The sequence below is a fragment of the Eleginops maclovinus genome, chromosome 15 (assembly GCF_036324505.1).
Source record: "Eleginops maclovinus isolate JMC-PN-2008 ecotype Puerto Natales chromosome 15, JC_Emac_rtc_rv5, whole genome shotgun sequence".
Lineage (NCBI taxonomy): Eukaryota > Metazoa > Chordata > Actinopteri > Perciformes > Eleginopidae > Eleginops > Eleginops maclovinus.
Genome location: NC_086363.1, coordinates 9,967,470 through 9,993,392, shown reverse-complemented (window position 1 = coordinate 9,993,392; position 25,923 = coordinate 9,967,470). Strand labels below are relative to the sequence as shown.

Sequence of the window (25,923 nt, the reverse complement as noted above, 5' to 3'; positions counted from 1 at the left end):
CCATAGACTGTACATAAAAAGGGTTTAACGCAGCCCAATTTATACACCCCTCCCCGGTCAACAGCAATGGTTCCTCCCACTCGGAGCTTCCGCACCGCTTCTTCAACTGCTGTCAGATAACAAGGATCACAGCCGCAAGTTAGCGCTATGTTATCACGATCCAGATGTGCATACAGGACGGTTGGTCGCTCCCTGTCAGCGGTGAGCCAGGTATGTTGGAAAGAAACCCTGAACTGATTCTGTGGAATAACTCTGAGACGATAAAAAACTTAAAAGAAGACACAGCTAGCTGTAAGCTACCGTTAGCATTCAACAGACGTTAGCTCATGAAGAGGCCTCACCTACCAAGGGCAGACACACACTGACAGCTTCAGAGGTAGCGAAGTCAAGTTTGAAGAAAACAGCATCCATATCTGACTATTTAAACAAGGTTTTTATCTAATGTCACTGTAAACTATATTGTTTTTATTTCAATACCTGGTTTACTGCTCTTAGTTATCTTGACAGGCTAACGTTAGCATGTTGTGGTGTCGTGTGTTTGCAAGACTGAGGTGTTTGTCTCAGCTGACCTTACAGAAATAGCCCATGTCCAGTTACATACACTTGACATGACATACATGTGTTGCCAAGGGGATAGCATGGCTCTGCCCTCACAAGCTTCAGCTGCCTTTTCAGTGCTTTGAGCAGGTATTGAACTGAAACCTGATCACCAGAGCAACAGCTTGTGTCTTGTCAGGGTTAAGTGCAGTTCTCCATACTTCAAGGAGAATTGTGCTATTGTTTACAGTGGACTATGGCCCACTGTGTGTTTTAACATGATAAGAGACGTATGTCACTCATTTTTGAGGCTGCAGTTTGTGAGTTTTATAATCTCATACTGAGGTGTTTCTATAAATGTGTCCACCCAATTTATACTTACAGTACACCACAAATTGGAATCAAGTTGAAATTGAAACTGAATCTTATCATAATAACCTTCATAAAGGAAGAATGTATTGCAGGGTGTTAATTTTGTGAGGTGTAGCCTAAGAAATAAAGTAGCAACTGAGCAAAAAAGAGTGAAGGTTAAGGGATATGGAATCAATGAATTTGTGCTTTAAAATGTACTTTTATTTGATGGATCAGATCTTGAAATCTTGAATCAAGAGTTGTTTTTGTGCTAGATATACCGGGAATTGTTTAATTAAAGTTATATTTATTGCTGGGTACATCTGTTATACGGCTTTCATTAGCTTTGCAAATGTGTGTCTGTAATTGCACAAACTATATTTTGGAAATAATAAAATAATCCTAGAGTTTGAGGGCAACAACTAAAGTAATAGAGATTGGAAAAAGTGAATACTTTAGCCTTTGTGGTTATTCTAGTGAGTCAGGGCAGTGAAAAATGTCTGCAAGCCTGCTTTGACCTACTGTAAATATTTCATTTCTGGCACCTCCACCCAGCTCCGGCATGCTACATCAGTTAGCTTAATGTCACAAACAATTCCACCAGATAAACATCAGTGGAGAAGCTAGAACTAGGCAGACTTCTTCACTAGAGGCACTGCCCTCAAATTACCCACAAACATGAGTCATACATAAAGCAATGTGATGCAGTCGACCTCTGTCAGCATTGAACAATCCAGATGTTTAACTCAAAGTAAAAGCTATGAATGTTTGCAGTTTACTGGGGAATGTATTTAGGAATCTTACAGCTTACCTAAGCTTGTTTCTGCAGCAGTTTAAGTAGACTCCATAACTCTTTAACCTCTGTGTTAGATTTATGGGGAAAGTTATGTATTGTTTTCAAAGCTTACTTTAAGCCAAATACAGGTTTTATCACAATCATAATCACATATGGGATTTAAAAAACTTCCCTTAAAGGCTGGAAGTATAATATGATCCATTTGAAACAGATTTTTACTGTTTTCTTTTTATCTTTTCAGGCCAATAATGTGCTGGTCCGACAAAGTGTATCAGGTAAGTGTGCTTCTAGACCTTTAGCTGGTTTTAGGACTCTTATCAGTAACTTCACATGAATAAACAAACTATATGAGTGGATTACCCAAAGCAGAGTAAGAGATGCTTGTTGAGTGACTAAGATGCCGATAAGTGGTTAATTTCCAGCTCCACTCACATCTCGTGGTAGAGCCTCAGGAGAACATCTGGTTGATTTTGTTTGTCTTCTTTCTTTTCCTCTGAAGGCCTACCTGTCTGCAGCCAGATAGTTTACAGGAATTCTCAGCCGTAAGTGCTCTCTCCCATTCTGTTGTCTGTCTTTGAATGCCTCTCCGTAACCACTACCACATGTTTCAAAAGTCTTTAGCATAGTCAGTGTTAGATCTATCTATTTATTCATGCATACAACTATCTTAAAGGGAATTTAAATGTAGTATAAAGGGGAAAAAAACACAAGAAGGTGCTGGTCAGTATTCTGTGTGTCTGTTTGAACACAATCATTTAGTTTGTCCAGAAATAAAAGTAATTGTTTTTCCTCTCGACATTTTAGATGTGAATTTCCATCATCGGGGAATGTCTTCCACATCAGATACTTCAAGACATCTGCTGTCCACAGTACGTGTTGCAACAACATCATGCATTGAAGACGACTCTGCTCTGCTCAGTTTAATTTATAGCAACTGTTGGGTTTTTTTTGTACAGGGGACGAGTTGGTCACAGTCAAAACTCCTGCGTTTGCAGAATCTGTTTCAGAGGGGGACGTGAGGTGGGAGAAAGGTTAGTATGTCAACATATCTTTGGTAAAGTCTCAGTATTTCAAAAGGTCTTAGTGTCCCATATTGTATTACCAATGAACCGGCCGAGTATCCATATATTTGAACATGATTTACATGGCATTGTATTGTTTGTGTTTTAGCTGTGGGCGACTCAGTGACAGAAGATGAAGTGGTGTGCGAAATTGAGACAGACAAGGTATGAAGAAGAAAAACCATCAACTGTTAATTCATCTTTATGATCTTTATTCATTTTTCCTTCGAACTGAGTACGAGAATTACTTCCTGAAACATTTCATATCACACTTCCAGACCTCAGTACAAGTCCCCGCTCCAGCATCTGGTGTCATTGAGGAACTGCTGGTGCCTGATGGAGGGAAAGTAGAAGGAGGGACGCCGCTCTTCACACTCCGGAAAGGAGGTAAGCCTAGTTAACCATCACTAAACAAACATTTTTAATATGTTAGAGTTCGGTAGAAAGGCAGTTTTAACTTTCCCTAGGTCATATGCAGTATACAATTATCGAAGTTGGTTAAAAATGGTCTAAATATTTTCCTCTGCCCTCATTGATTGTTAATTTTTCTCTCAGACCTAGCTAAATACAAGAGTGAGAAATCTTCAGAATTGGTTAGTTTCATTGTGTTTTGATACATTTTATTTATTGACTGCTGTAGCATTACATATGGTGCTGTGAATCTGCTGAATGTATTCAATTGTGCCATATCCAGGAAAAAAGTGTCCTACAGAATCGTTAGGCCCATACTACTTTGGTCCTAATTTACTTGTGTTTCCCCAGTCGTTGCTGCCAAAGCTGCTCCTGCCCCGGCTGCAGAGGCCCCGGCTGCAGCAGCCCCTCCAACCCCACCACCACCTCCAGCCCCCACTGCCATGCCTCCAGTGCCACCACAAGCTGCCCAAGCCAAACCTAGTGAGTTTCCTTCTGTAGCACTTAAATCCACATACATCAAGCATGTATTTTATTAAATGGTGTAAACCGGTATCTGATCACGCCACCAGCAAACTGTTAATATCTCATTCTGTCTTTCCTTCTTTATCAAGTTTCTGCCATCAAGCCCACAGTTGCAGCTCCAGCTCCACCTCTTCCAACACTAGGGGGCAGAGGAGAAAACAGGGTAACACACATGCTTATTAAACTCTCCTGATGTTAGTTCATTTGTTATGCTTCTTCTTTGACCTTATTATATAAACTAATGATGTCTTTTCTCTGTATGTACAGGTGAAGATGAACCGCATGAGGTTGAGGATCGCCCAGAGGTTAAAGGAGGCCCAGGACACCTGCGCCATGTTGACCACCTTCAACGAGGTGGACATGAGGTGAGCTGCTGGAGTTTATAGTATTTACAGTGGTCTAATCTAATCAACTTTTTCCTAATAACTCCTTTATTTTGCCTCAGCAACATTCAGGACATGAGGAAACTCCATAAGGATGCATTCTTGAAGAAGCACAACATCAAGCTGGGTTTCATGTCGGCGTTTGTGAAGGCTGCTGCACACGCTCTGTCTGACCAGCCTGCTGTCAATGCCGGTAACACAATGTGCTTCTCTCGCTTGACATTTTAACTTTCCCCAATGGAGTCAACTCCCTGCTAGCAAAGCCTAGAATAATACTTTAAATGTCTTTTTTTTTTGTCTTGTATCCCAAAATGCCTTTACTACAGTTATCGATGATTCTACCAAAGAGATCGTCTACAGGGAGTACGTAGACATTAGTGTCGCTGTGTCGACTCCAAAGGTATGACTTTTGACTCTTTAAAATATATATATATAATCCAATAATAAAATGAATAATCTTTTTAAATTGCAAAGCTGCTTAACGCTTCATACACCTGACTAACGTGTGTTTGTTTAGGGGCTTGTCGTACCGGTGATCCGGAATGTAGAGACCATGAACTTCGCTGACATTGAGAAAACCATTAATGCATTGGGAGAAAAGGTAAAAGTCTTCATGCAATAGAAATGTGTCATGTTAAAATGCTATGCAATAGTGATTGAAACCAATATCTTTTTAAATGTTTTAGAAAAAAATGTAAGTCATTTGTTGTTGTGTGCTTTAGGCTCGTGGCAATCAGCTAGCTGTTGAAGATATGGACGGAGGCACCTTCACCATCAGCAACGGCGGCGTGTTTGGCTCCATGTTTGGCACACCCATCATCAACCCCCCACAGTCTGCCATCCTCGGCATGCATGGCATCTTCGATCGCCCCGTGGCCATCAATGGCAAGGTGAGAGCTATGTGTCTGTAGCTGCAGATTATCATGTCCCTGTGTTTCAATAGAAACTGTTATATAAAGCACTACCAAATAGTTCAAAACTTCTCATACATAATGTTAACATTCTGATTTGATTTCCAGGCACGTTTTTTTAATATTCATTATGATTTATCCTGGTCTTATTGCATCCTGGTTACAGATACAAATTTGTCTACACTAATATAACTAGTATTTTTCTATTTGAAGAATTAGATTCCAGATTAGTAGGATTAATTATGACTTGGACATTTTTCAAATAATTCCAGAACATCAAAAGTCTAAAAATATGAAGGAAAATATATATGTTATTATTTATACATTTCACCACGCGTTTACATCTGATCACATGTTCATGGGGTACAGCCCTACAGTAACGTCTTGCTGTAAAAGTATGAAGAGTGACTTCAGTATACATACTTATTATGCGATAGTGTTACTGCTACAGTAAACTCAAACATAATCAATAAACGTCCTTTCTGCTCTGGCAGGTTGAGATCCGCCCCATGATGTACGTGGCTCTGACATACGACCACCGACTGGTCGACGGCAGAGAGGCGGTGACTTTCCTCCGCAAGATCAAAGCAGTGGTGGAAGACCCACGAGTGCTGCTTCTGGACATGTGATGTTCCTACAGCCACGTTACTCTTATTTAAAGCTGCATAAAATGAACTCCACCTCACAAAACACGCACAAATCGTACAAAATTGCCTACACAACTGTGGTTGTCCCTTTATCTGTTCAGAATGCAGGAGGATATCACACTAACACCCATACGGTTGTGAGATATATTGTACTATCTTAAGCAAGGAATACACTTCAATTGGAATCAGATTGGCGAACGCATGCTTAAAATGTTTAAGATACGGGTGTGTTATTATACCCATGTGCTCTTCAGATGAACATATGAAGCAGTAGAAACAAAATGGCTTGTCCTGGCAACAATTGTCTTCATGACTTTCTCCCCTTCTCGTTAGTCGGGAGTTCCTGAGCCACTTTTTCCACAGCAGGGCAAAGCGGAGCTCACTCAGATTAGTTCAAGATGTTTTTGAATGTTAACACAGGATTGAGAGAATTCCTTGGTTTCCGGTTTGAAACTGTTACTAGCAACAGTCTGGATTAAAGAATCAGCAACCATGGTTAAATCGCGCATATACCCGTGCCATGTCTGGAGGAGACTCCCGTTGTATTCCTGCTTCGCATATTCATCCATGTCTTGCATCCTTTTTCTTTACACCTGCATTGCAGATCCTTTGACCATTTAAGTCTAAAAATGTTGATCAAATTGTTACAAGCGTTTAGTAAAACAGACGTACAGGAACTCACTGTTCAGCCATACAAACACAATCTAAACTCTATGTTTTTTACAGTAAATTGTTAATTTTTGGGCAATATGTTGGGAGAAAGGTTCAAAACGCACAGTTTGGCAGCAGGTTTTTTATGTTTAGCTTCAATGTTGGATGAGATTTTCATTATGCTATCCTATATATAGAATACTTGTATCTATTTAAAGAAACAATTTTAAACATTAAACATCTCATGTTCTGAAATCTGTCTTTTTACATTTTACTACAAACATTGTTCATGCTGATTTTCAAGACGCTAAAACAATACGTACATTCAAATTCCCGTTAACTATATTATCCAGAGGTTTACAACAACTTTTGACAATCGGTTTGAAGTTTTTGGGTCACAGGCTCTCAAATGTGTTTCCTACAGTAGTGTGTATGATCGTAAGTTAAATGTCTTTGGTCTTTAAGTTTGTTTTTTGCGCACAAAACAATGGCCAAAAATGTCATATTGAGCTCTGGGAACTTGTGTTCGGCAATTTTGAATTTGTATAGCACCAGAGAAGCTGTTGACGGCACATTTTACATTGGGTCTCATCTCCTAAGAATGGACTTTGTTTATTTAAAAAGGACTCCGAATTATCACGATGGCAAAATAAAAGCCAGGGGCTGAGGCAGGAAATGTCTTCATGGCCGATCTTGGCTGAAGCATTTTATCTCGTGCCAAATCCATTTTGCTCCTGCGCATGAATTCTGTGGCGAAGAGCGATCTTCAAAGCCTCATTAGCCCGCCAACCGCTCGGCCCTTGAGAAGCTCCAAATAATGGGATCATCTCTGACAAAGTCTTAAGGGTTGCTTGGCCCTTTCTCCCACTTCACAAACACAGGCTCGAGTGTGTGCAGCTGTGTATGATACCCCTTCATATTTCTGTTTACTTTAATAATCACAAGGGGGACAATGGGTCCCAATGTACGTCTTTGTTTCTCTGCCAGCACCTACATAAATGTCTGAACAACACAGTTTGGAGAAAAAACACTGAATTCATTATGAGGACACAAAAAAGCCCCAACATTATATTACCATGAGAATACTGGAGCTCCTAATGGGCCTGAATACAGCAAACAATGACACAAGGGTTCCTCTAATTTAATTATTTACTTTTATTACCACTCAAGATTCCATTAGCGCTTTCGAGATCATGCTAATTGGCAGCGTGTGCCAGTGGGTGCATAGATATCTGAAGGGTTTGTTGGCAGGTTTTTGTTCCGTCTTCAAAATTTGGCCAAATCTGTGAATTTCCAATCGCACCGCTCAATAAGACGTGGGTTTTAAGTCTTTGTGTCCATTCACATGAAAGATGGCCCATTAGAAATTGGCAGCTAGCTGTTTGTTTTCATTAAGCCACATCAGAGAGATAATTTACCTAAATTATTCTGTTATTTTTTCTATCTTTTTAAATAGCTAATTATATCAATGTCATTGTAAAAAATGATTGTATTTTAGGCCTATTGTAAAAGTGTGTTTTGAGATTAAGGTGAGACTTTTATTACCAAGAAAAATGGACCATTTGCATTTTTATTCTCAAACACAAACTTTAGAGGGTGTACTCGATAAGTTTAGAGTCTGAAAAGGGCTTTTAAGTACTCTTAATTTTTTGGAACATCTTCACACATTTTGTCAAATGAATAATCTTTGTTCATGGACAAACTGATTCTGACTAACATCCTGCTGTGGTTTCACGTCTAACCCATAATCCTGTATTCCTTCCCTGTGAATGCAGTCGCTGACATCTTATATGTTTCATTTGAGCTTGTTTAAAACATTTTAAAAACCTGTTTTAAATATAATTTGAATCTAATCTGAAACGGAGATAGAAAGTGTGTTTAAAAACTTGGAGCAATACAACCCATGTTTTTTTTGTAGCTTTTGTGTTTTCTACATTACGACATAAATCTAATGAACACGCTAAAGTCGGAAGAACCACTCCCAAACTCAGGTAAGTTCAACCATCGTGATGCACCTGAATGCAGCGTGGCATTGGTGAGAGTCTGTGCTCTCAAAGCAGCATTGTAGTTGCACTGTGACGGAAATCTTTTGAGTACTTGCCAGAAGAGACTAATCCAAATAAGGTAAGTTTACAGGCCTTAATAATTGTATACTTTACGAAGATGTCCAGTTCTAAAATAACTTTGTTGGAGTTGGAATTGTTAAAAACACTGTGACGGTTGACTTTTGTATATGAGGCACATTACTAATATTTTTTCCAGTTTCTTAACAATTTCAATTTTACAATTTGTTTTTAAAGGGATGAAGAGAGAGAAGAGACACTGTGTGCGCAGAGGAAGTGGAAACAGAAACATTGAGGGAGTAAAGGTGACTTTGGTTTAGGATTTAAAGTAGACCATGTCTATAGAATCAGAAAAATGTAGATTATTGTTTCCCAAAGCCCAAGATGACATTCTCATGTCTTGTTATGTCCACGACTGAATGGAAGTAGTCATCATCAAGAGTGGGAAAAATATTCACATTTAAAAAGCTAGGATCGGAAATGTTTGACTCCTTAAAATAATAACAAACCGATTAATAGGGTATCAAAATAGTTCGCCACTCATTTAATAATCAACATTTAATTTAATAATCGTTGGATTTCTATTTGAAATATGATATAAGTTTAAAAGGGTTGTCCTGTATTCTCACGACCCATAATATTAGGTGTCAAGCCGTTTCCATGAGTTAATACAGAGGTGCTTCCTGTCATGGTCTCTATCACTGAAGCCATCAGACAGAACTGATTGTCGGATATCACACCTTGAGACAACCCACCTTTAATAATCCCGCCGTGCCGGCCCTGCATAAGTAATGCTGCACATCCATATTCATAGACGTGCCGTTTCCTTTACAGGCTGTTTCATTCAAAGCTAACCAATGTGGGCGAGACAACTAGCTTCCATCTGGCTCTATTCTTTCTCTCCTCTCGGTCCTTTGATATGGATGCCAGCTCCTTTTCTTCCTCCTATGTTCTGTTGTCATACCTGAAGATTATTTTTGGATGGAGAGAATGAGGTGGAGGACCCTGTGTCCCAGCCGCAGACACAGCTGGCAGCGCTCAGGTGGGTGCAGCTGGTTGGTGTCAGCGGTTCAAGTATTCACACTGGACAGAATTGGGTTGAGCTAAGGACTGCAGCGGGTGGACAGAGGAGGGGGAGCTATTAGGATACACCTGTTGGCTGTTGTGTGTCAGTTCCGCTTCCTTATCTCTATATTTCACAAAAATGTGACATTATGAAACTTGTATGGCAACGTCACATTATGAAATAACTGACTCCGTTAAATTTTATTTTCAGATGTCTTCCTTATCCTCATCCTAGTTGTGTCTCTGTTTCTAGGACAGCTCAGCAAACTGACTGCAACAAAAAGAGACCGCTGAGTTCACCCAGTGTTAAAAGTGAAGGATCGCGAGAAGAGGGTTATTTCATCCAAATTAAAACCTCCTTCACGACCAAACTCTAGACAAATCTTGCAAATTGACCATGAACTGAGATTATTATTATTATGTCAGACTATTTTACAATAAAGCCAGTTTTTCCACTAAACAAGAGGGATTGTATATATGTCTCAAAACAGGGCAAATAAATGTTCGACGTTCTAAACTTCTGCTTGTTTGACCTGATGACTAAGGAAAATTGTCTAAAATGGGACTATTTTTCTTTAAAAAGGTTACTGATTTATTCTTGACTATAAAATATTGGATAAGAATCAAATTCCTACTTTCACCTTCACTGACTGACCTGTAGATAATGGTGGCGGTGCAGCTCTTGTCAAACTTCCTGATCAACCACTCGAGCTGCTGCTGATCCAGAGGTATGTTAGCCGCCTGCGTGCATGACAACATCATTTTCTCTAATGCACATCCATGAAATAGTTGATATCTGAATACTAGTTAAATACTTTTCTTTGATAGATTTGTTCAATGTGTGAGAAAGCAAGCCAGACCTTCACAGCCTTCCTGAAGTCAGAGGTGGAGACCTTGGTTGTTCCTTCTTTATCCAAGGCTTCGAAGAAATCCAGAATGCTCTCATTTCGCTCTGATAGAGATTTCTATAAAAGATAATACATTCAAAGAAAATATCTCTTTTAGGATGCTATTTTTGTAAGATCATGAACAATTTAATCCTGGTTATGAAACTTTCCCCTAGATTTCCGTGCTTTCCTGACCACTGACCCGTAGGATCCGGAGGGCAGATAGGTTCCTGGTGACAGAGCTCATGGTGGTGTGCCGAACACCCAGAGCAGGACGCCTCTGACGGACCTCTTCCAGCAGCTCCACAAACTCCTCATTCACAAACACTGTCTGCACATACACACTCAGAGCTTAGAAGAAGCTCTAAAGGCGTACATTCAATACAAGATACTTTTTATTCTTCATATGCACTTACAGAAATATCTATCTCCTCCAAGGCTGATTTCATGTTGTTTTGGACTGTTTTTAGCAGCGTGAGAGCTCCGGTATTCGTCATGGGGTTATGTGAGAGCTTAACGAAATGCAAATACACCAAACCTTCCAGTTAGAGTGCCATGATTCTGCGTAATAAACACCAGTGATCCAGGATCCACCAGTTTGTCGACTCACCTTGAGGACCCCGAGGGTGTCGTTGGTGTTCAGGCCCTGGCAGAGCAGTGTCACAGCCTGATCGTCTAAATAGTTACCGCTGAGGTCCAGCAGCACCAGCGTTCTGTTGTGTTTCAGTGCCTGACCCAGGGACTCCGCCTCCATTTGGCCAAAAGAGTTCCACGACAGATCGAGCTGCTTCAGAGTCGAGTTTTCCTGAGGAAACAAAATGTGAGTGAGAACATCGATGATAGGAAAACTCCGTTATTTATTCACTAAGAGCTTATGAGTGTGTTGTTTCGGTCACCTTCAGCCCTGCACTAACAGCCATAGCACCACCCATACGAAGGGGGTTCCAGCTCAGATTTAGGACTTCAATACCTACATTTGCAGCTTTATGAAAGGGGAAACAAATGTCAAAGTACAAAATATAAATATTCATGAAGTCTTTTAAAGTTAAATCAATTATATATTTCATTTTTGCATTGAAATATATAGGTTGTAAAGTATATATCCTCAGTGTTAAGTATAATAACATTTTGAGTATTTTTGGTATTGACTGACACTGTACTGCAGTATTTGAATGGGCAGTCTTTAACAGATTGTTTTATATATTAGTTTAATTCCTATTTCTGCCAGGCAAGTAACAAACTGAAGGGCCAATATGGGAAGCTGTGGTTAAGCCCCTTCTATAATTTAGGTGAAGGACTATAATAAGTCTGAAAGTTGGCAACCGGGCTTTGCAATATCGCATCACATTATGTCCAGAAAATAGTTTTATCGACGTTTGAATGGAAAAAATATGCAAAAAAAAAAGAAGGTTTAATATAGTTAAATCTATATGTATTACATTATTTGAAAATAACAAAAAGGCGGACCTTTTTGTGATATATGTGTGAGTTTTGTGATTGAAATGACATGTTATTTATTCAAAGTATTTGGCATCAGCAGTGACATTCTCCTCATACAGTCAGAAATAAACTGCTGTACCTAACATATGGCCCAGGTGTTCTCCTCCTGTTATACTGAACATGTTGTGGCTGAGGTCCAGCTCTTTCATCACATAGTCACCCTAAAAAGAAAGAACATGTTGAAGTGTAAAGTAAATTTTAGATGACATATTTATGAAAATTGTGAATCATTTGTACTAACCTTTAAAGCATCAGCTAAATATTTTGCTGCAGAAACATCAAAACCATTTCCTAGAGAAGAAGGGGAAATTAATGTACTTATTCGTGTAAAACTCCACTTATTTCCATTGAGTTACAGTCAGAGGTATGCAGAGGTCTCAATAACAACATAAAGGTTAAATACTCTGTTAATTACCTGAAAGTTTGATGGATTTGACATAGTAATTGTCAGACAGCATTTTGGAGATGATGTACGCTCCTTCTTGGCCAAGCTGGTTGTTGGAAAGATTCTGAAAATAAAACAGTTTGTCATTTTTTTAGATTAAACAAGCATTTGTGTATTCTTAATATTTATTTTAAACATCTATCTTTCCTCTTGCAGTTTAGAATAGATGAGTACCAGACATATTTGTTATAACTGATTTAATGTGATAGTTATACAATATTTACCAGACTTTCGATGGTGATGTTAGTTTGAAGCATCTCCGTCAGGTAGCGCGTCCCCTCTGGCCCAAGGGAATTTTCCTCCATCTCAAGGTTGGTGATAATATTGTCGGTCTGACTCGTGAAAAAAACAATAAAATTACCGAAGCAATGATTATTTTCACTATCTATATTTGAAGACTGCATTGAAAAGGAAAGGATTCATCAACCTACACTTACACAGACCCACCATCACCTTACTTTATACAAAATAGTATATATTTCATAATATAGTTAAAGGTTATGAAGCCCCCCTACTTTCAGAACTATGGCCAGAGCTTTGGCACCCAAAGGTCCCACACCATAGTGGTTTAGGTTGAGATTGGTGTCAGCCAAGTTATGGAGAAAGGAGGATACAGGAACTGATCCCGTCCTCTGACAGGCCTGAAGGTACAGCTCTGCACGGGACAAACTCTGCTTCGGATCGGTGGCACCTGGAAGGAACAACACAGGAGAACACAGGAAGAGAGAAGAGGTGAGGGCATTGAAGACTATCATTTTTATAAGCTGTATGGTCACTTTAACCTACTGTCTGTTTCCAGATCAGTGTCCCACTCATCGCCACTGTTGCTCTCTTGACCCTGGGTTGGCGTCTCCTGGTCCTCCACCTGCTCCTGGCTTCCTGTGAGCAGGACCGATTGATCAGATGGCTGCTGCTCTTCCTCTTCCTCACACTGATCCATCATCACACCACAGGTCCGCTTCACCTGTAAGAACAGGTGAGCTATTGTTAAAGATTGTCCTTAGCTGTATAAGTTGAACAAGCGTGGAAATACGATATTGAACAGATTAAATTCAATGTATACAGAGGGAAAAAGTGTATGTTTAGTTAACCTGTCTTGGCTGAAGACGTTGGGTGACAAAAAAATAATCGTATCTAGCTAGCGTTAGCTTTTAGCTCTCCAGTGTTTATCAGGTGTGTTCATTCAAAAAAGCGACGGTTAGAGCAGAAAACGACCCAATTAAACCTAATTACTGTACACAAACATTCCTCTCTGTTTGAAACCAACGTAAAGTCAATTTCTTATTCACAGTAAAGAACACTACAGCTTACCTGAACCAGTTTTGACAGTTTTGAAAGTGAAGCCTCACCGAAATAAAAGATGATTTAACCGCAGGGAATCCACGGCTGTTGCCATGGAGTTCATACTCTCAATTGAAATTCGATTGAAAATAAAGGTTTAAATAAATATTAATATTATTCTATCTTTACGTTTAGCCTCTCTGACCATATATCGGTCAATAGTGTGAATTGATTTGTCGGGTCTAAAGCAAATATGCAGTTAATGAAACCTACCACTAGATGGAGCTGTTGACCGCATCTGAGCCGAGGCACGAGTAGGCTTTAGTTGATGTAGAAAACAACACACATTTAACAATTAACTTTGTTTGCTTTTAGAGTGTACTTTCTCCCACATAATAAGTGTAAATAGTCTCAAATGGAGACGTTTTTTCTGCTGTTTTACAATGTAGTGTAGAGAGATTATGCTGTCCTCCTTCATCAACAAATAGACTAGTCTTGAAATAATATAGTTGTTAGTATACAATTTCACAAAAAAAAGCAGTGCTACTGACTGTTCTTTTAAAAAACCCAATTAAGAAAACACATGTGAGGGGGTTAAACAAAGTGTCAAATATTATAATTCAAAACATATTTAAAACAATTAAGTCATTTCTTTATGCTTTAAAGAAAGCAATACAATCATAAGATGCATTCTAAAATATTGCAATAATGTGTCAATAATCATGTCTGGAAGAAATAAAAGTGTGATCGATCTTTACTGAGTTTTGCAAATGAAAGTAAAGCCCTGCATTTGGCAATGTGCCTCAACCGAAGAAAACATGATTTCACAACCTTCGTCATTTGGTAGTTCAAGTGTCATGATTTGGAGGAACTAAGAATTGTCACTGAAAATCATTTGAAATGTTGCATGTCTGATGGTGGGGTAATAGCAAATAACAAGACATGCTCTTTCTTGTAGTTTAGAAAATAAAATTTAATCTATTCAGGGTAACAGAGTCATACATAGCAGATACAGGTCCAGAACAGACATTGAAATACTGCTCAGCTGAAAAGAGTTCTGCTTGTTTTCACAGCTGTTTGACAGCACAACATGACAGACAAGGACTGGAAAAGATTGAAAAGACAAATCACATCAAGTGATTAACAAGCATTTCATATATGTTTATGTATACAAAGCAGTATAAAACAAGTAGATAACGGACAGACAACAAGTCCTAAAAACACGGGTGTAAACATTTTGTGTATATGTGCTTTTCATGACGCCAGCGTCACCACAAATCGGATCAACCGGTAACTGCCATCGTCGAGGCAGGGCAAAGAAATCAACATTACAAAAAAAAAACTCTACTCTGTTTGGTGTACTTGTATTGAGTATTGTATCCTAAAAACTCTACACCTGTATATTTCGGCTAGCATACAAAGGGAAGCCGCAGAAGCCTTTTTGGGTATCTGCATTAAAACAATGCCACACATCTACTCAGGGCTTTTGTAACAGAGCACCATTTTAATATTAGTGTGTTTCCTCTGCGTTGTTTCCAGTCGTACTCTACTTTTTCCATTGGTCCCTTTTATGTAGAGATGGTTGAAGTAACATTAGGCACAGCGGGTGTCAACAACAACACTTAATGTGGAGATGAAACTGGATATTTCCAGTTTTCCAATGGACAGAGCCAGCTCATGTAGCAGTACTAAGGAAGCCCTACAACCTCAGGTCTTTGGGCAGAGTCTCCAAAAGTCTTCAGCTTGGAGCACAAGTGCTTGTTTAGATTTTGCCAGTTATGTTTTTCATTTTCAATGGCTACCACCATAGTGCTAGTTTGGGCGTCAGGGACTCCTGCATCCCTGGTTTCCTGGTTTCACTTGGCGTCGGCGGACAGCTGCTCCAGAAGGGGGTTGGCCTCGCTCTCGGGAGTTTTGACGCTGTCGGTCCTCACGATGCAGGTGGGCCGGTGGAGATTGAGCATCACCATTAGCTGCTGCCTCTCCACACGAAGCTCCTCGATCTGGGCCTTCAGGTCGGAGTTCACCACCTCCAGACGCTCCGATTCCTGGACAAAGATGTTGAAATGTGAGATACTACCAAAGAAACACAATGTTCAGAAGACTTTCATCAGCTGTTCAGTTAACTTAAGTCACGTTCTTAGCCTCCACTCTTCGCTGCTCTGCAATGCTGTGTCATGAACTCACCCTTTGAAGGAAGTCAGTCCGTTCCTTCTTTTTGTTTCGGCATCGTGCTGCTGCTACTTTATTTTTCTCTCTTCTCCGTTTTCTCCTTTCTTCATCTTCATCCATCTGCAAACATAGGTTTTAATGTGAAAAATGGTCATTACATGATTGTGTTTAATATGAAAATTACTTTCTCAATAAACATAGACCTACAAACAATAGTAGTCATTGCCTCACCAAAACAAAATGCATGTTGTGCAACCTCTAAAGGTAATATTGTTGTGAGCACTAGAGGGGCAAAATTCAATGTATAATCAAAACCAGCTCAGACATGTGCACTACTACTGACAATTACATTTTATTAATATTATACAAACTTACTGTATATATTAAGCTTAATGTCAGCACATTAACTTGTACCAGAATATAAAATCATTTCCTTCAATAAACCTCTCCTTTTGTATTCTTTACATTGTTTCATTATTTTTATTTTAATGACTACTCCTGTCTCTCCCTCCTTACCTCTGTCTTGATGGCCAGCGGCCTTTTCCCCAGCCGCCCCAGGAAATGCAGTGGGGACAGCATGGTGCCTAGCTGGCGGAAGTCGGCTAGCTTGAGTTGATCAGTGAGTGTGGTGGCCGAGATGCCCGCCAGCGGGCCCAGGCAGGGCAGGGAGCCCGCCGCCATCGAAGGGTCAGGTATCTGTCCTGGCATCATGTCCGACCCGGCCACCACCGCCGCTACGGTAGAGAGAAAAAAGGGAGGTAACGATTAGGATGAGAGAAGTAAGCCTTAAAACAAGAAGAAAATGACCTCTTTTTTGAATATGCAGTGGAAAGCAAGGACAGACATGTTATAAATATTCTACTTCTTATTGCCTTAAATTACAGATCATTCTTCTGTATTTTGAAGAGGAAATATACCTTTTGTGTTTCTATTCTGGTCGTGAGCCATACGTTTATATCAAATTGCCATCTATTATCTTTGTTGTAATCTTGTAGTATTAGCATTCCATCCAAAACAAGTTTAATTTATTGTCGTCTCTCCTTTTCATCAAAACATTTTTTAGATAGGTTGCTGTTTCCGAGAATGCATTCAAACATTGACAGCTTTGACAGCTGTGTTATCTTCTTAGTCAGCAGTCAGTGAAACAACAAACTCCACACCGTTGACAGCTTCACACTCATCTCTGTAGTTTCACAAGCAGAGGGAAGCCGTTTGTACGATCACACTTATAAAAGGACCATCTACACTTACGCAACTAATAATTAACCGAGTGGTTTTCCTCTTGAATGTTTTTAGCTTTCGCAAGAGGGAATTGGAAAGATAATAAAAGCTCTCGTGTAACGCTCATGCATTCCTAAACACTTTCAACAACTTTGGGACGTTTTAAAGGGGTTGACCACAGCCCTTTTTTAATGTAATCAGGGAGGAATGAGGGACAGCGGGGAGAAAAAGGAGAACTTGTGCAGGCTCAAAGGAAGTGGCTAGAGAATTAAGACGTCTCTCTAATTACTTTAAGAACAAGAGTTGGAAAACTTCTGATGGCCAAATAAAAAACAAATGTTACAGATGGGAGCAGTGAAACATGAGCCGACCGTACCCAGCCCATCCCTGCAATCTCCGAGGAGACCAGTGGATTTTAGTAAAGATCTGACAAGAACCACTCCTACAGTTCAGTAGTTATAAAGGAAAAAATATCCAGAATCTAAAGATGAGTAATGGTGGCAAACATTAAGCTATTATTAATCATATTCTGATGATGAAATGATACTTTTGTGGATACAATTTTGCAACAAAAAAAAAAGACGTGTACATCTGAACAACTCATACTTCGATAACTTTGGCATGCTGACACAATGGCAGCTGGGATTACCCGCCGAACCTAAAGCAACGAGGCGTTTTTAAAGATGAATGTTATCAGTGTGACTTTTACTAACAGCTTAATTCGCCTGCAGAGTATGAAACTGAACCTCTACATGTTGGGCACAAACCGAACAAAGCTCCTCTCATATGGAACCAACAAAGACGAGTATTGTGGGGCGCTGCGGAAACAGCTGACTCTGCTGGTGGGTGACTAGCTGACAGGCCGACTGTATTGTAAGTTAAACCAAGTTTTTCTTTCTTTGCTACTTTTTTTTTTCTTTTTCTGCAGGGCTGAAAGACTCACTCTATTACAAAAGTCATAGAGGAGGCTAATGACCAAAAAAACAAGGTTATGTAACTCTATTCTAATGTACTCCACCCTGGTTATGGGCTGGTCTCAAAGTGTTTTTACAGTTGGAGTTAACTGTCGAGCATGGCTGAAACCAAATCAGCTTACTTTTGGAGAGAGGGAATCAATCCTGAAGCACAAACGTGTTGCATCTGTCACATAATACTTTAAATGTATTTTTCCTTCTGTCTCGTCAACATCATAAGTAGTTTAACAATCAGTAGGCACAAAGTGATGGGTATTGTTGGTGGGAGATTCCTGTAGCAACCAAAATACCTTCATTAGTACCTAAAATATTAAGTGTTGCAGTTCATGGACAGTCAAAAGTCACATGTCAACACTATTTTGACCCGTTCTCCAGCACCACCAGTCTGTGTGATTTATTCCCTCCAAGGACAAGTTGGTGTGTGGAGCCAGTGTCCAATGAGGCATTTTATTATTTAAATCCTGACTGCCCCCCACCCTCTCTCTCCCTCTGTATGTATACTCCCATTTACACTGTACTTGGCAGGAGCCTGTTGTTTTTGCTGGAGAGGAAAAGAACAAGACAGCCCTGGTAAAAATCTCTCTCAGACAGAATTCCCTCTCTTTTAAACTCCCAGGAGAGGTGGAGCACTGGAAGGTGCCAAGGCCTTTCTGCAGAGAGGCTGTCTAAGAACAAGACAAACCATATGGCAGCTAATGCACGGGTGATGAGAGGGAAAGAACTCTTCATGGGCTGAATTGACTTCATTCACCATGAATTGTTCGGTCCATCAGATCTGATGACTTGTGACAAAAGAGTAAGCCCTGCTTTTTCTTACATTGCTCATTGCTGACCAATAACTGCTGGAATTCAAAAGATGCAATGAAAAGTAACCCCTGGGCCGGGAGAAAAGCCACAGGAACTGAAGCGCCCATTAGGAATGACAGCGAATCGCTTTCAGAGCCAAAATAGAGTCCAATATCCAAGTTGGCCAGACACTCAGGACAAGTTTACAGACTCAGATTTGGTTCTATCCTTGCCAAAAACCTTTTTCAGTGGAATTCACTCAAAAGAAATAAGGAATAATCATCTATTATGTCAATCAGGTCGAATCGAATGCAGTACATTGTAATGCAAGCCTCCTAAGTCAGACATTTTGCAAGGAAAGCCCCTAGTCAATGCCGTGGCCTGTTGAAGCATGCAGCGGAGACCAGACTTCCACACATACAAATACTTGAGTATAAACATAGATAAACCTCATATCTGTCTGCATGACATCAGATCACACTAAAACCCTAAGGGGTGGTTTTTCCAGCAGCCTCCGAAACAAAGGTGATTTGATGTCTGATGCAAGACACCTTTAATTATGAGACATGGAAGTGAGTAACACACCGTTCAATTCATGTTACTGTTGTAAACTCAAACAGACTCTGTTATAAAAGTTAGTTTTTATGTTAAAGCTGTTCCGTCTCTTTCAACCTGCCTTCAAGTATCTCAAAATCCCCCTTGCAAATTCAACAGCCCGGCAAGCCCCGAGACATGAAAACCTTAAGAAGTCTCATCTCTACACGGGGAAATTTTGCTGATGCATGTCTCACACTGCGTAATTATAACAAAAAGCATGAGTCAAAGTGATTTTTAATTTTTTCCAAACATAGGTATTTCTCTCTTTTTTGAGAGAGCCTGCAGCTGAGGATTAGCAGTCAGCGTTCGATGATGCAACGTCGTTACTGTGCTTTTGCAGTGGAGCAGAAAAGCCAGTGCCACAGCTTTTAGGCCCACACTGGCCTCAAACAAAGACACCTACACAGTCCGGCACCGCTGACTCTCAGGGTTAACCGAGAGGAGAAGAGCTAAAGCCAAGGGCGGGGAGCGGAAATGTCATGTATTAGGTATGAAATATAGGAACGTACACAACGTGAATTCTGGCTCCGATCCAAAACGAATCTAACTTCATGTGAGCCGTAGATAGCTGGAGGTGTGTGTGAGGGTTCCTATATGTAAGCGCGTCCTATACTGTGTCTACAATCTGCTGCTTTCTCTGCTCACACACTCGATCTGTCTTCAACTCGACCAAATGTGTCCATTTCCTGAGTCATTCCTGAGAGCAATTAGCAGTGCTGAGGAATTCAGTCCTTTACCAATAGCTAGCAGCACGACTGGAGGCCCTATTATCCTCATCCCCTATAGAGGCGGTGGTGGGGTAACAGGGGGGTTTCAAATGTTACTCATTACCTTTATATACTGCTGCTTTTTAAATAAGGAGCCCACTAACAGCTAACCTCTACCACTTCATTTTGGTGGCTGAATGCAGCAGTTGAAGGTATTTGCTCGCTAATTTATCTTTTCCTGAGACACAAAGTGAAATCTTGTGCTGCCAGACTACTTAACTTTAAATCAGTGGATTCTTGCATTACGGGAAATACATGCACACTTCCAAGATTCTATTTGAACTCTTTTTCTGTCAGCACACTTTATTAAAGTCTAATTTTGGACTAATAAGGCATTGAACGGCGCACATACCACCAGCATCTTGCAAAGCTCTTGCAAACAACTTCCACAGCCCTCGACTCCACACGAGCGCTGAAAGTGAACAATGAGCGCTAAGGCTCGGGCCAAGGCATGCTCTCTAAATCTGTGGCCAAGGTCTGAGCGATCATCATTATCGTCTGCACTCAGTCAGGCTGTGTGTTGAGTTACAGCCTTTCGCAATCCTCAGAGGAAACCAGGGAATTTGGCACAGACTTTCCTCGAGGACGGGACAGTCCAAATATACATTATCAACATTCCCCCAACCCCTCATTATACTTACATGGGAGGGACAAGACACAGACACTCGTAATAATGCCTGTTGTTCTGATTGTTCCGAGGTCATCTCTGGCCATTAAACTCAGAACGACGGTGTGTGGGAGTAGAAGTGATTATCACAACAGAAAATAGGATCCCTTTTTTGTATAAGCTTTCATTTCTCTTTTGGCCAGTCTTCCAGGCTAAAGATTGAACCTACCTAAAGAAATTCAATGCAATTTTGAACATTCAACCTTTATATTGTGAATGATGATGAGAAGATCAGCCGCAAAGGTAATGAGTGAGCTTAATTTCTCCTCACATTTGCGATCTGGAGTCCAGTGCATGCAGAGGTCACCAATGAAAAAGCACAAGAGCAGGTCGTTTAGCCATTGCATTTAATTTTAGACTGCAGCCTTATAATGAAAACAATATTCAGTCAAATGGAAACACAAAGCACCTGCAGATATGCACAAGGCATGAGGACTGTGGCTGCCTTCATTCGAACATTACTATGTGATCGTTGGCTGGATTCCTGCTCGGCCTGCTTCATGCCATGCAAACAGTCACACATCTATATTCTGCCTCTGGGTGGTCCTGGTTGAATTATTATATTGTTACTATTTTTCTCCATGCTGTAAGTCAGGATTAGACTACGCATGGCACTAAGCTTTGGCTTGGCTCAGACATGGATTAAATTAATCAAAATACAAAAAGCAGGCAAAAGCCATTTCAAACTTATGGATTTTTGCGTCAATGACAAATCCAAGGCCAGTCATCTCTGACAATAAGATATTGACAAAGTCAAGAAAATCTGCTTAAATAGCCTGTTGAAGCAATCACCATCATGATGTAACACGTGGTTGTCACTTTAATGCCGCTTCAGGTTTTTTCCTCCAATATTTCCTCATCTGCCGCAATCGAGCACACGCCTGCTCTGACTAAACAAGACTCACTGCCTTCACTGAGCTTTGCGTTCACTGCCTTTGTTCATCTCAGAGGCATCAAGCCAAATGTCAATGTTTAGGTCGACATTTTGAGTCTGGAGTGCTGACTTCAAGTCCAAAAGAAATACAAGAAAACTCGAAACCATAACTATTTCAATGAGCCTTTTACTGTGCTCTTTTCTTTAAAACAACACTGGCTTTAATGTCTCTCGGTTACAGCTTTGGACATTTGGGTGTTTGCTTCCATAGTGCAAAGCTAGTCTGTCCTGACACTGTTTTTACAGACCATGTGGAAAGGCTTATGGAGACTACAATGTGATACTGATAATGTGATACAGTGAATAGCTGCCCACCCCCCCCAGCATTAGTATTAGTATCATTGAGCCTGGCTGTTACATAGTTGGCTCGCTCGCCTGCAATGCGTCTGCTGTCTATTCAGTGTACTGGGGTGCAGCTCGGCAATTCCTGCTCTCCAGAGACGCACTGGAAGGCATTTCTACTTAAAATAAACCCTGTGCGCCCACGTCCAGTCTCTCAGCCCTGTCGGCCCTGCGCTGCTTGTTGGCTCGCCAGCCCTTCCCCATTAATCCACTGCAGCGTTCCATTTATGCAGAAACCATCCTATGGAGCTGCCCAGGCAGGAGCTGGGGCATTTAAACCCTCTGTAACACACGCTCCTTCACTTAGACACAGATAAAGACACAAGTGAAATGCATAAACAAAGAACACAAAAATAGTTTCCCCTGCATGGCATGTAGTTGTATGAGCGTGCACAGCACCAGCTGGAGAACATGCACTTGCTCCATAGGAAAACATTGAACCTATGAACTTGCAAGTCACATACCCACACACACGCACATGATCCGCCCCCACCATCATATTTCCCATTCCATGATTGGCCTTTAACCCTCAGGCCAACAAGGGCAGATAACCATTGCTACCTCTGGCCTGGATAGAGTTACTGATACACAGTCAAGTGTAAATCTTTTAAAAGACCCTCATGTGGACAAGAGGATAATATTTACCGGCTCATCAAAGCAACAACAACAGTGGGAGAGCAAAGGATCAATGTGGTGATCTAGGAGAAGCTTAATATTGGAGTCTGTTATTAGAATGCTTATTCACACGAGAGGCCTGCGAGCCATTACTCTCTCACACTCACGCGCACAGACACACACACACACACACACACACACACACACAATTTCCCTTATCCAGTGCAGTTAGACATAAAAAGCATGTGCACTACGATCGGCCAAAGCAAAGATTACAAATCAGAACTCAGATTCTTTGCTTTAATCACATGCTGCCAAATAAACTTCACACTTTGTTTACATTACTTATGTTCCAAGGTGAAGCAGCTTTGCCAAGAAGGTTTTTTTTCTGTTCAAAAGTAAAAACTCAAAAGAGCATCCCTGGATAATTTAATCCTAAACTAATCTGAAAGCTTGATACTTACTCAGAGAAAACTTGTCAGGTGTCTTCTGTCAATGATGCAACTGTGTTTGGACGCTGTAGAAAGGTGATAAGATATGTATTAACAAGTGTGAGTACTGTTTTAAGAGCAGTAAAAAAAAAGCTATTTTCAGAATTGATTAAAAGTATAAGTGAATTACCGAGCAACAGAGCCAAACATTTTCTTTTTCCTTTTTCTATGTTATGTCATGGTTAATGTAATCTCTCTGTGGTTGATCTGATCTTACCTTAGGCTCTGGGAAATGTGATTATGCAGGTTTTGTGTTTACTGACTGAATAATAAGTAAACAAAAAAATATTCATAATTTAATTGATAATAAAAGAAAATCATTACTTGAAACCCCAATTTTTATTTCCCAGTCCATAACAGCAGAGACATACTGGTGTACAGATTGTTTTTCAAATCTGGTATTATTAGCAATACATCTTGCAGCGGCATGCAAAGTGTTGAGTCGCAAGATAAGAGTTAGATGAACAGTACGAGCAAGCCGATAATAGTGTTACATCATAACACGCACATGGCATGATTATACAGCATTAATGCAATTTCATGTACATATTTCTTCAATTAAAGGTATAAAAGCGTGCAGACTCAGTGCAGTTTGGTGCAGCAGACTAGCTTAGCCTGCAGTTACGTAGAAACCCCACAGTGTGTGTAGCGTTACATAATCGTCTTCACAAGGCTAACCGACTCTCCTGTTTAGCAACACTGAAATTAAAACTCCCCAGATGAAAATACCTCCAGTTCGACACAAGCTGGTGTTTAATTTAGAAAACACGTCTGCAAATAACGAGCTGCAACGCAACGGTTGCTACAACAGTGATAACTACAACGTATTAGAAAAAAAAAGATCTGCGGTAAGACCATGGAAAACTTTAAAACTATTAAAACTGTTTTAGTTTTTATTGCCGAAATAAGTCAACGTACATCCTCATGTAATTATTAATATTTCATATTTTAAAAAAGCATACATGTAACAAACCACATCCAGCGTGTCTCTAACAACGTGGTGGGAAAAGTGTAGAAAATGTGCAATAATGTCAAGCCTGGACAAACGTATAGAGCTAACTATTAGCACCAAACCAAAAAAGGGGATAAAACAATAGCGATGGTTCTCAATCCTACCTGTTGTGCGTCCAAAAATCCGCAGTAATATTGGGATGTTGTTGGGAGTCGGATGCAGGTTTTGGGACTAAAGTGGGGCCGTTGCATCAGCCCGTTTAAGTACTGTGTGATCTTGTCTGAGGGCTCAGGAATGCGGAACTGCTGTCCCAGACGTAAGCATGGATGAAAATAATGTAAGAGGAGGGCTGATGAACAGAGGTTTGTTTGCTCCACCCCTAGCAACCAAATAACATACACAGACTGCAGGAAAGGAAACTTTCAGATAGAGGCAGACAGGGAGAGTGAATGCACGCCTACAGCCATAAAACCAGTCAATAATAGTGTTATGGCTGTAAACATCAACACACTCGTGTTGGCTGCAGGTGTTTTATTATTTGGGTTGACATGGTCCTAGTCTAGAGCTAACATTACCTATATAAGTCCAATTGGTGACTTATTTACAGTTCTGGAAAGTAAATGTAATCAAGTATTAAACTACTACTTCACTACAAGGCAAATACTACAACTACCTGCATCAATTATTGCCAGTTACCAAAAGTTATTTGATAACTCTACATTTTTGTATAACTTTAGTTTCTTTGCAGATTCAGATGAATTACAAAAAAATAGAATCAACAAAGAAAACAGGGCATATTATTATATCAAATCAAAATAAAATCAATATCACAAAACACGTGTGTCTCAGTGGACTTTACAGAAACAACATTTTAAACAATAAAATTCTAAAGGAACACACAGGACATAATCTGAAACCAGCTCTAACTACAGGCTTTGCTAAAAAGAAAGGTCTAAAAAACATTAGAATGATGAATGGACTGATGAATCAATGTGAATAATTCAATAATATACAATGTAACATTCTTCAATGAGACATTCTGCATAATGAGTACTTTTGTTATAGTATATTTAACAATGAGATCAACGGTATTTATTTTTCTTTGTAATAAAGTTGCAGATTATTTAAACATGGGGAAAGATGTTGCTTTGAGCTTGATTATTTTCAGATGTTGTTGTCCAATGATGTTAAATGACTGTGAAACCCCAAAATAGAGTAATTTGCCATTAAGCTCTTACAGGGAAATGAGAGTTTGTCAACAACCCCAGAATGACTCCTTCAAGTACTCCAAAATAAGTGACAAAATCAAACCAATTTAAGACTTACTGTAAGAGTCCAAATACAAGGGTATACATTTTTATCTGATGACATTTTTGGGAAGAGAATAGTCATCACTCTTATATCCCTGTTAAATCAAACAGGGTCAATAACAAAAGTATTTCACATTGTTTGTCTTTCTGTACCAAGAAGTCATTGTGCTTTCAAAGTAGCATTTTGCTTTTGAGAAGATTTATTGTGTCTGCGTCTTAAATCAATTATAAAACTGAAAAGGAAACACACCATTACTTTTCTCAGATAAATTCACAGAGAGCCGAACTCTTATTATTTCAGGTGGAGGAAGTTTAATACCCAAGTAATGCAGTAAATCTTGAGGAGTTTTTGCACATGTAGCTTTAGCTGCTTTTATTTGCTCAACTTAATAAAGCGGTTACTTGATTCATAACACACACTTAACACGTGCTGTATAACTATTTCTGATGGAGGCTCCAGAAAGTTCCAGAAAGCTGAATCTGAACGTCTCCCTCTGATGCTTCCCTCTAGTGTGGCTGGATGTCACTACATCCTGCTGCTCTGCTTTTATTGAAAAAAAACGTGTCTGTTTATAGCATAT

General features: G+C 39.9%; 3 protein-coding genes across 4 annotated transcripts; 1 reads left to right on the top strand and 2 right to left on the bottom strand.

Moving 5' to 3' along the window:
• Positions 1–60: 60 nt before the first annotated feature.
• On the top strand, positions 61–6,528 carry LOC134877050 (dihydrolipoyllysine-residue succinyltransferase component of 2-oxoglutarate dehydrogenase complex, mitochondrial-like). Its single transcript, XM_063902407.1, has 15 exons — positions 61–210; positions 1,926–1,959; positions 2,184–2,226; positions 2,489–2,553; positions 2,641–2,715; positions 2,855–2,910; positions 3,024–3,132; positions 3,508–3,639; positions 3,771–3,844; positions 3,949–4,046; positions 4,127–4,257; positions 4,391–4,464; positions 4,582–4,665; positions 4,787–4,954; positions 5,470–6,528. The coding sequence occupies exons 1-15, from the start codon at positions 148–150 to the stop codon at positions 5,602–5,604; spliced, it is 1,341 nt and encodes a 446-aa protein (XP_063758477.1). The 5' UTR covers positions 61–147; the 3' UTR covers positions 5,605–6,528.
• Positions 6,529–9,639: 3,111 nt separating this feature from the next.
• On the bottom strand, positions 9,640–13,620 carry LOC134877320 (leucine-rich repeat-containing protein 74A-like). Its single transcript, XM_063902786.1, has 14 exons — positions 13,545–13,620; positions 13,020–13,197; positions 12,749–12,924; positions 12,458–12,565; positions 12,204–12,297; positions 12,030–12,079; positions 11,868–11,949; positions 11,185–11,270; positions 10,899–11,093; positions 10,705–10,800; positions 10,491–10,619; positions 10,262–10,366; positions 10,057–10,142; positions 9,640–9,672 (listed from the first exon to the last, which is right to left on the bottom strand). The coding sequence occupies exons 2-14, from the start codon at positions 13,174–13,176 to the stop codon at positions 9,651–9,653; spliced, it is 1,386 nt and encodes a 461-aa protein (XP_063758856.1). The 5' UTR covers positions 13,177–13,197; positions 13,545–13,620; the 3' UTR covers positions 9,640–9,650.
• Positions 13,621–14,462: 842 nt separating this feature from the next.
• On the bottom strand, positions 14,463–24,363 carry LOC134876929 (jun dimerization protein 2-like). 2 transcript variants are annotated; one of them, XM_063902190.1, is made up of 5 exons: positions 24,197–24,363; positions 23,054–23,106; positions 16,203–16,420; positions 15,702–15,806; positions 14,463–15,562 (listed from the first exon to the last, which is right to left on the bottom strand). In XM_063902190.1, the coding sequence occupies exons 3-5, from the start codon at positions 16,395–16,397 to the stop codon at positions 15,371–15,373; spliced, it is 492 nt and encodes a 163-aa protein (XP_063758260.1). In that variant the 5' UTR covers positions 16,398–16,420; positions 23,054–23,106; positions 24,197–24,363; the 3' UTR covers positions 14,463–15,370. The 2 variants fall into 2 exon arrangements, with proteins under 2 accessions (XP_063758260.1, XP_063758261.1); XM_063902191.1 differs by lacking the exon at positions 23,054–23,106 and having other exon boundaries at positions 24,197–24,323.
• Positions 24,364–25,923: the final 1,560 nt, after the last annotated feature.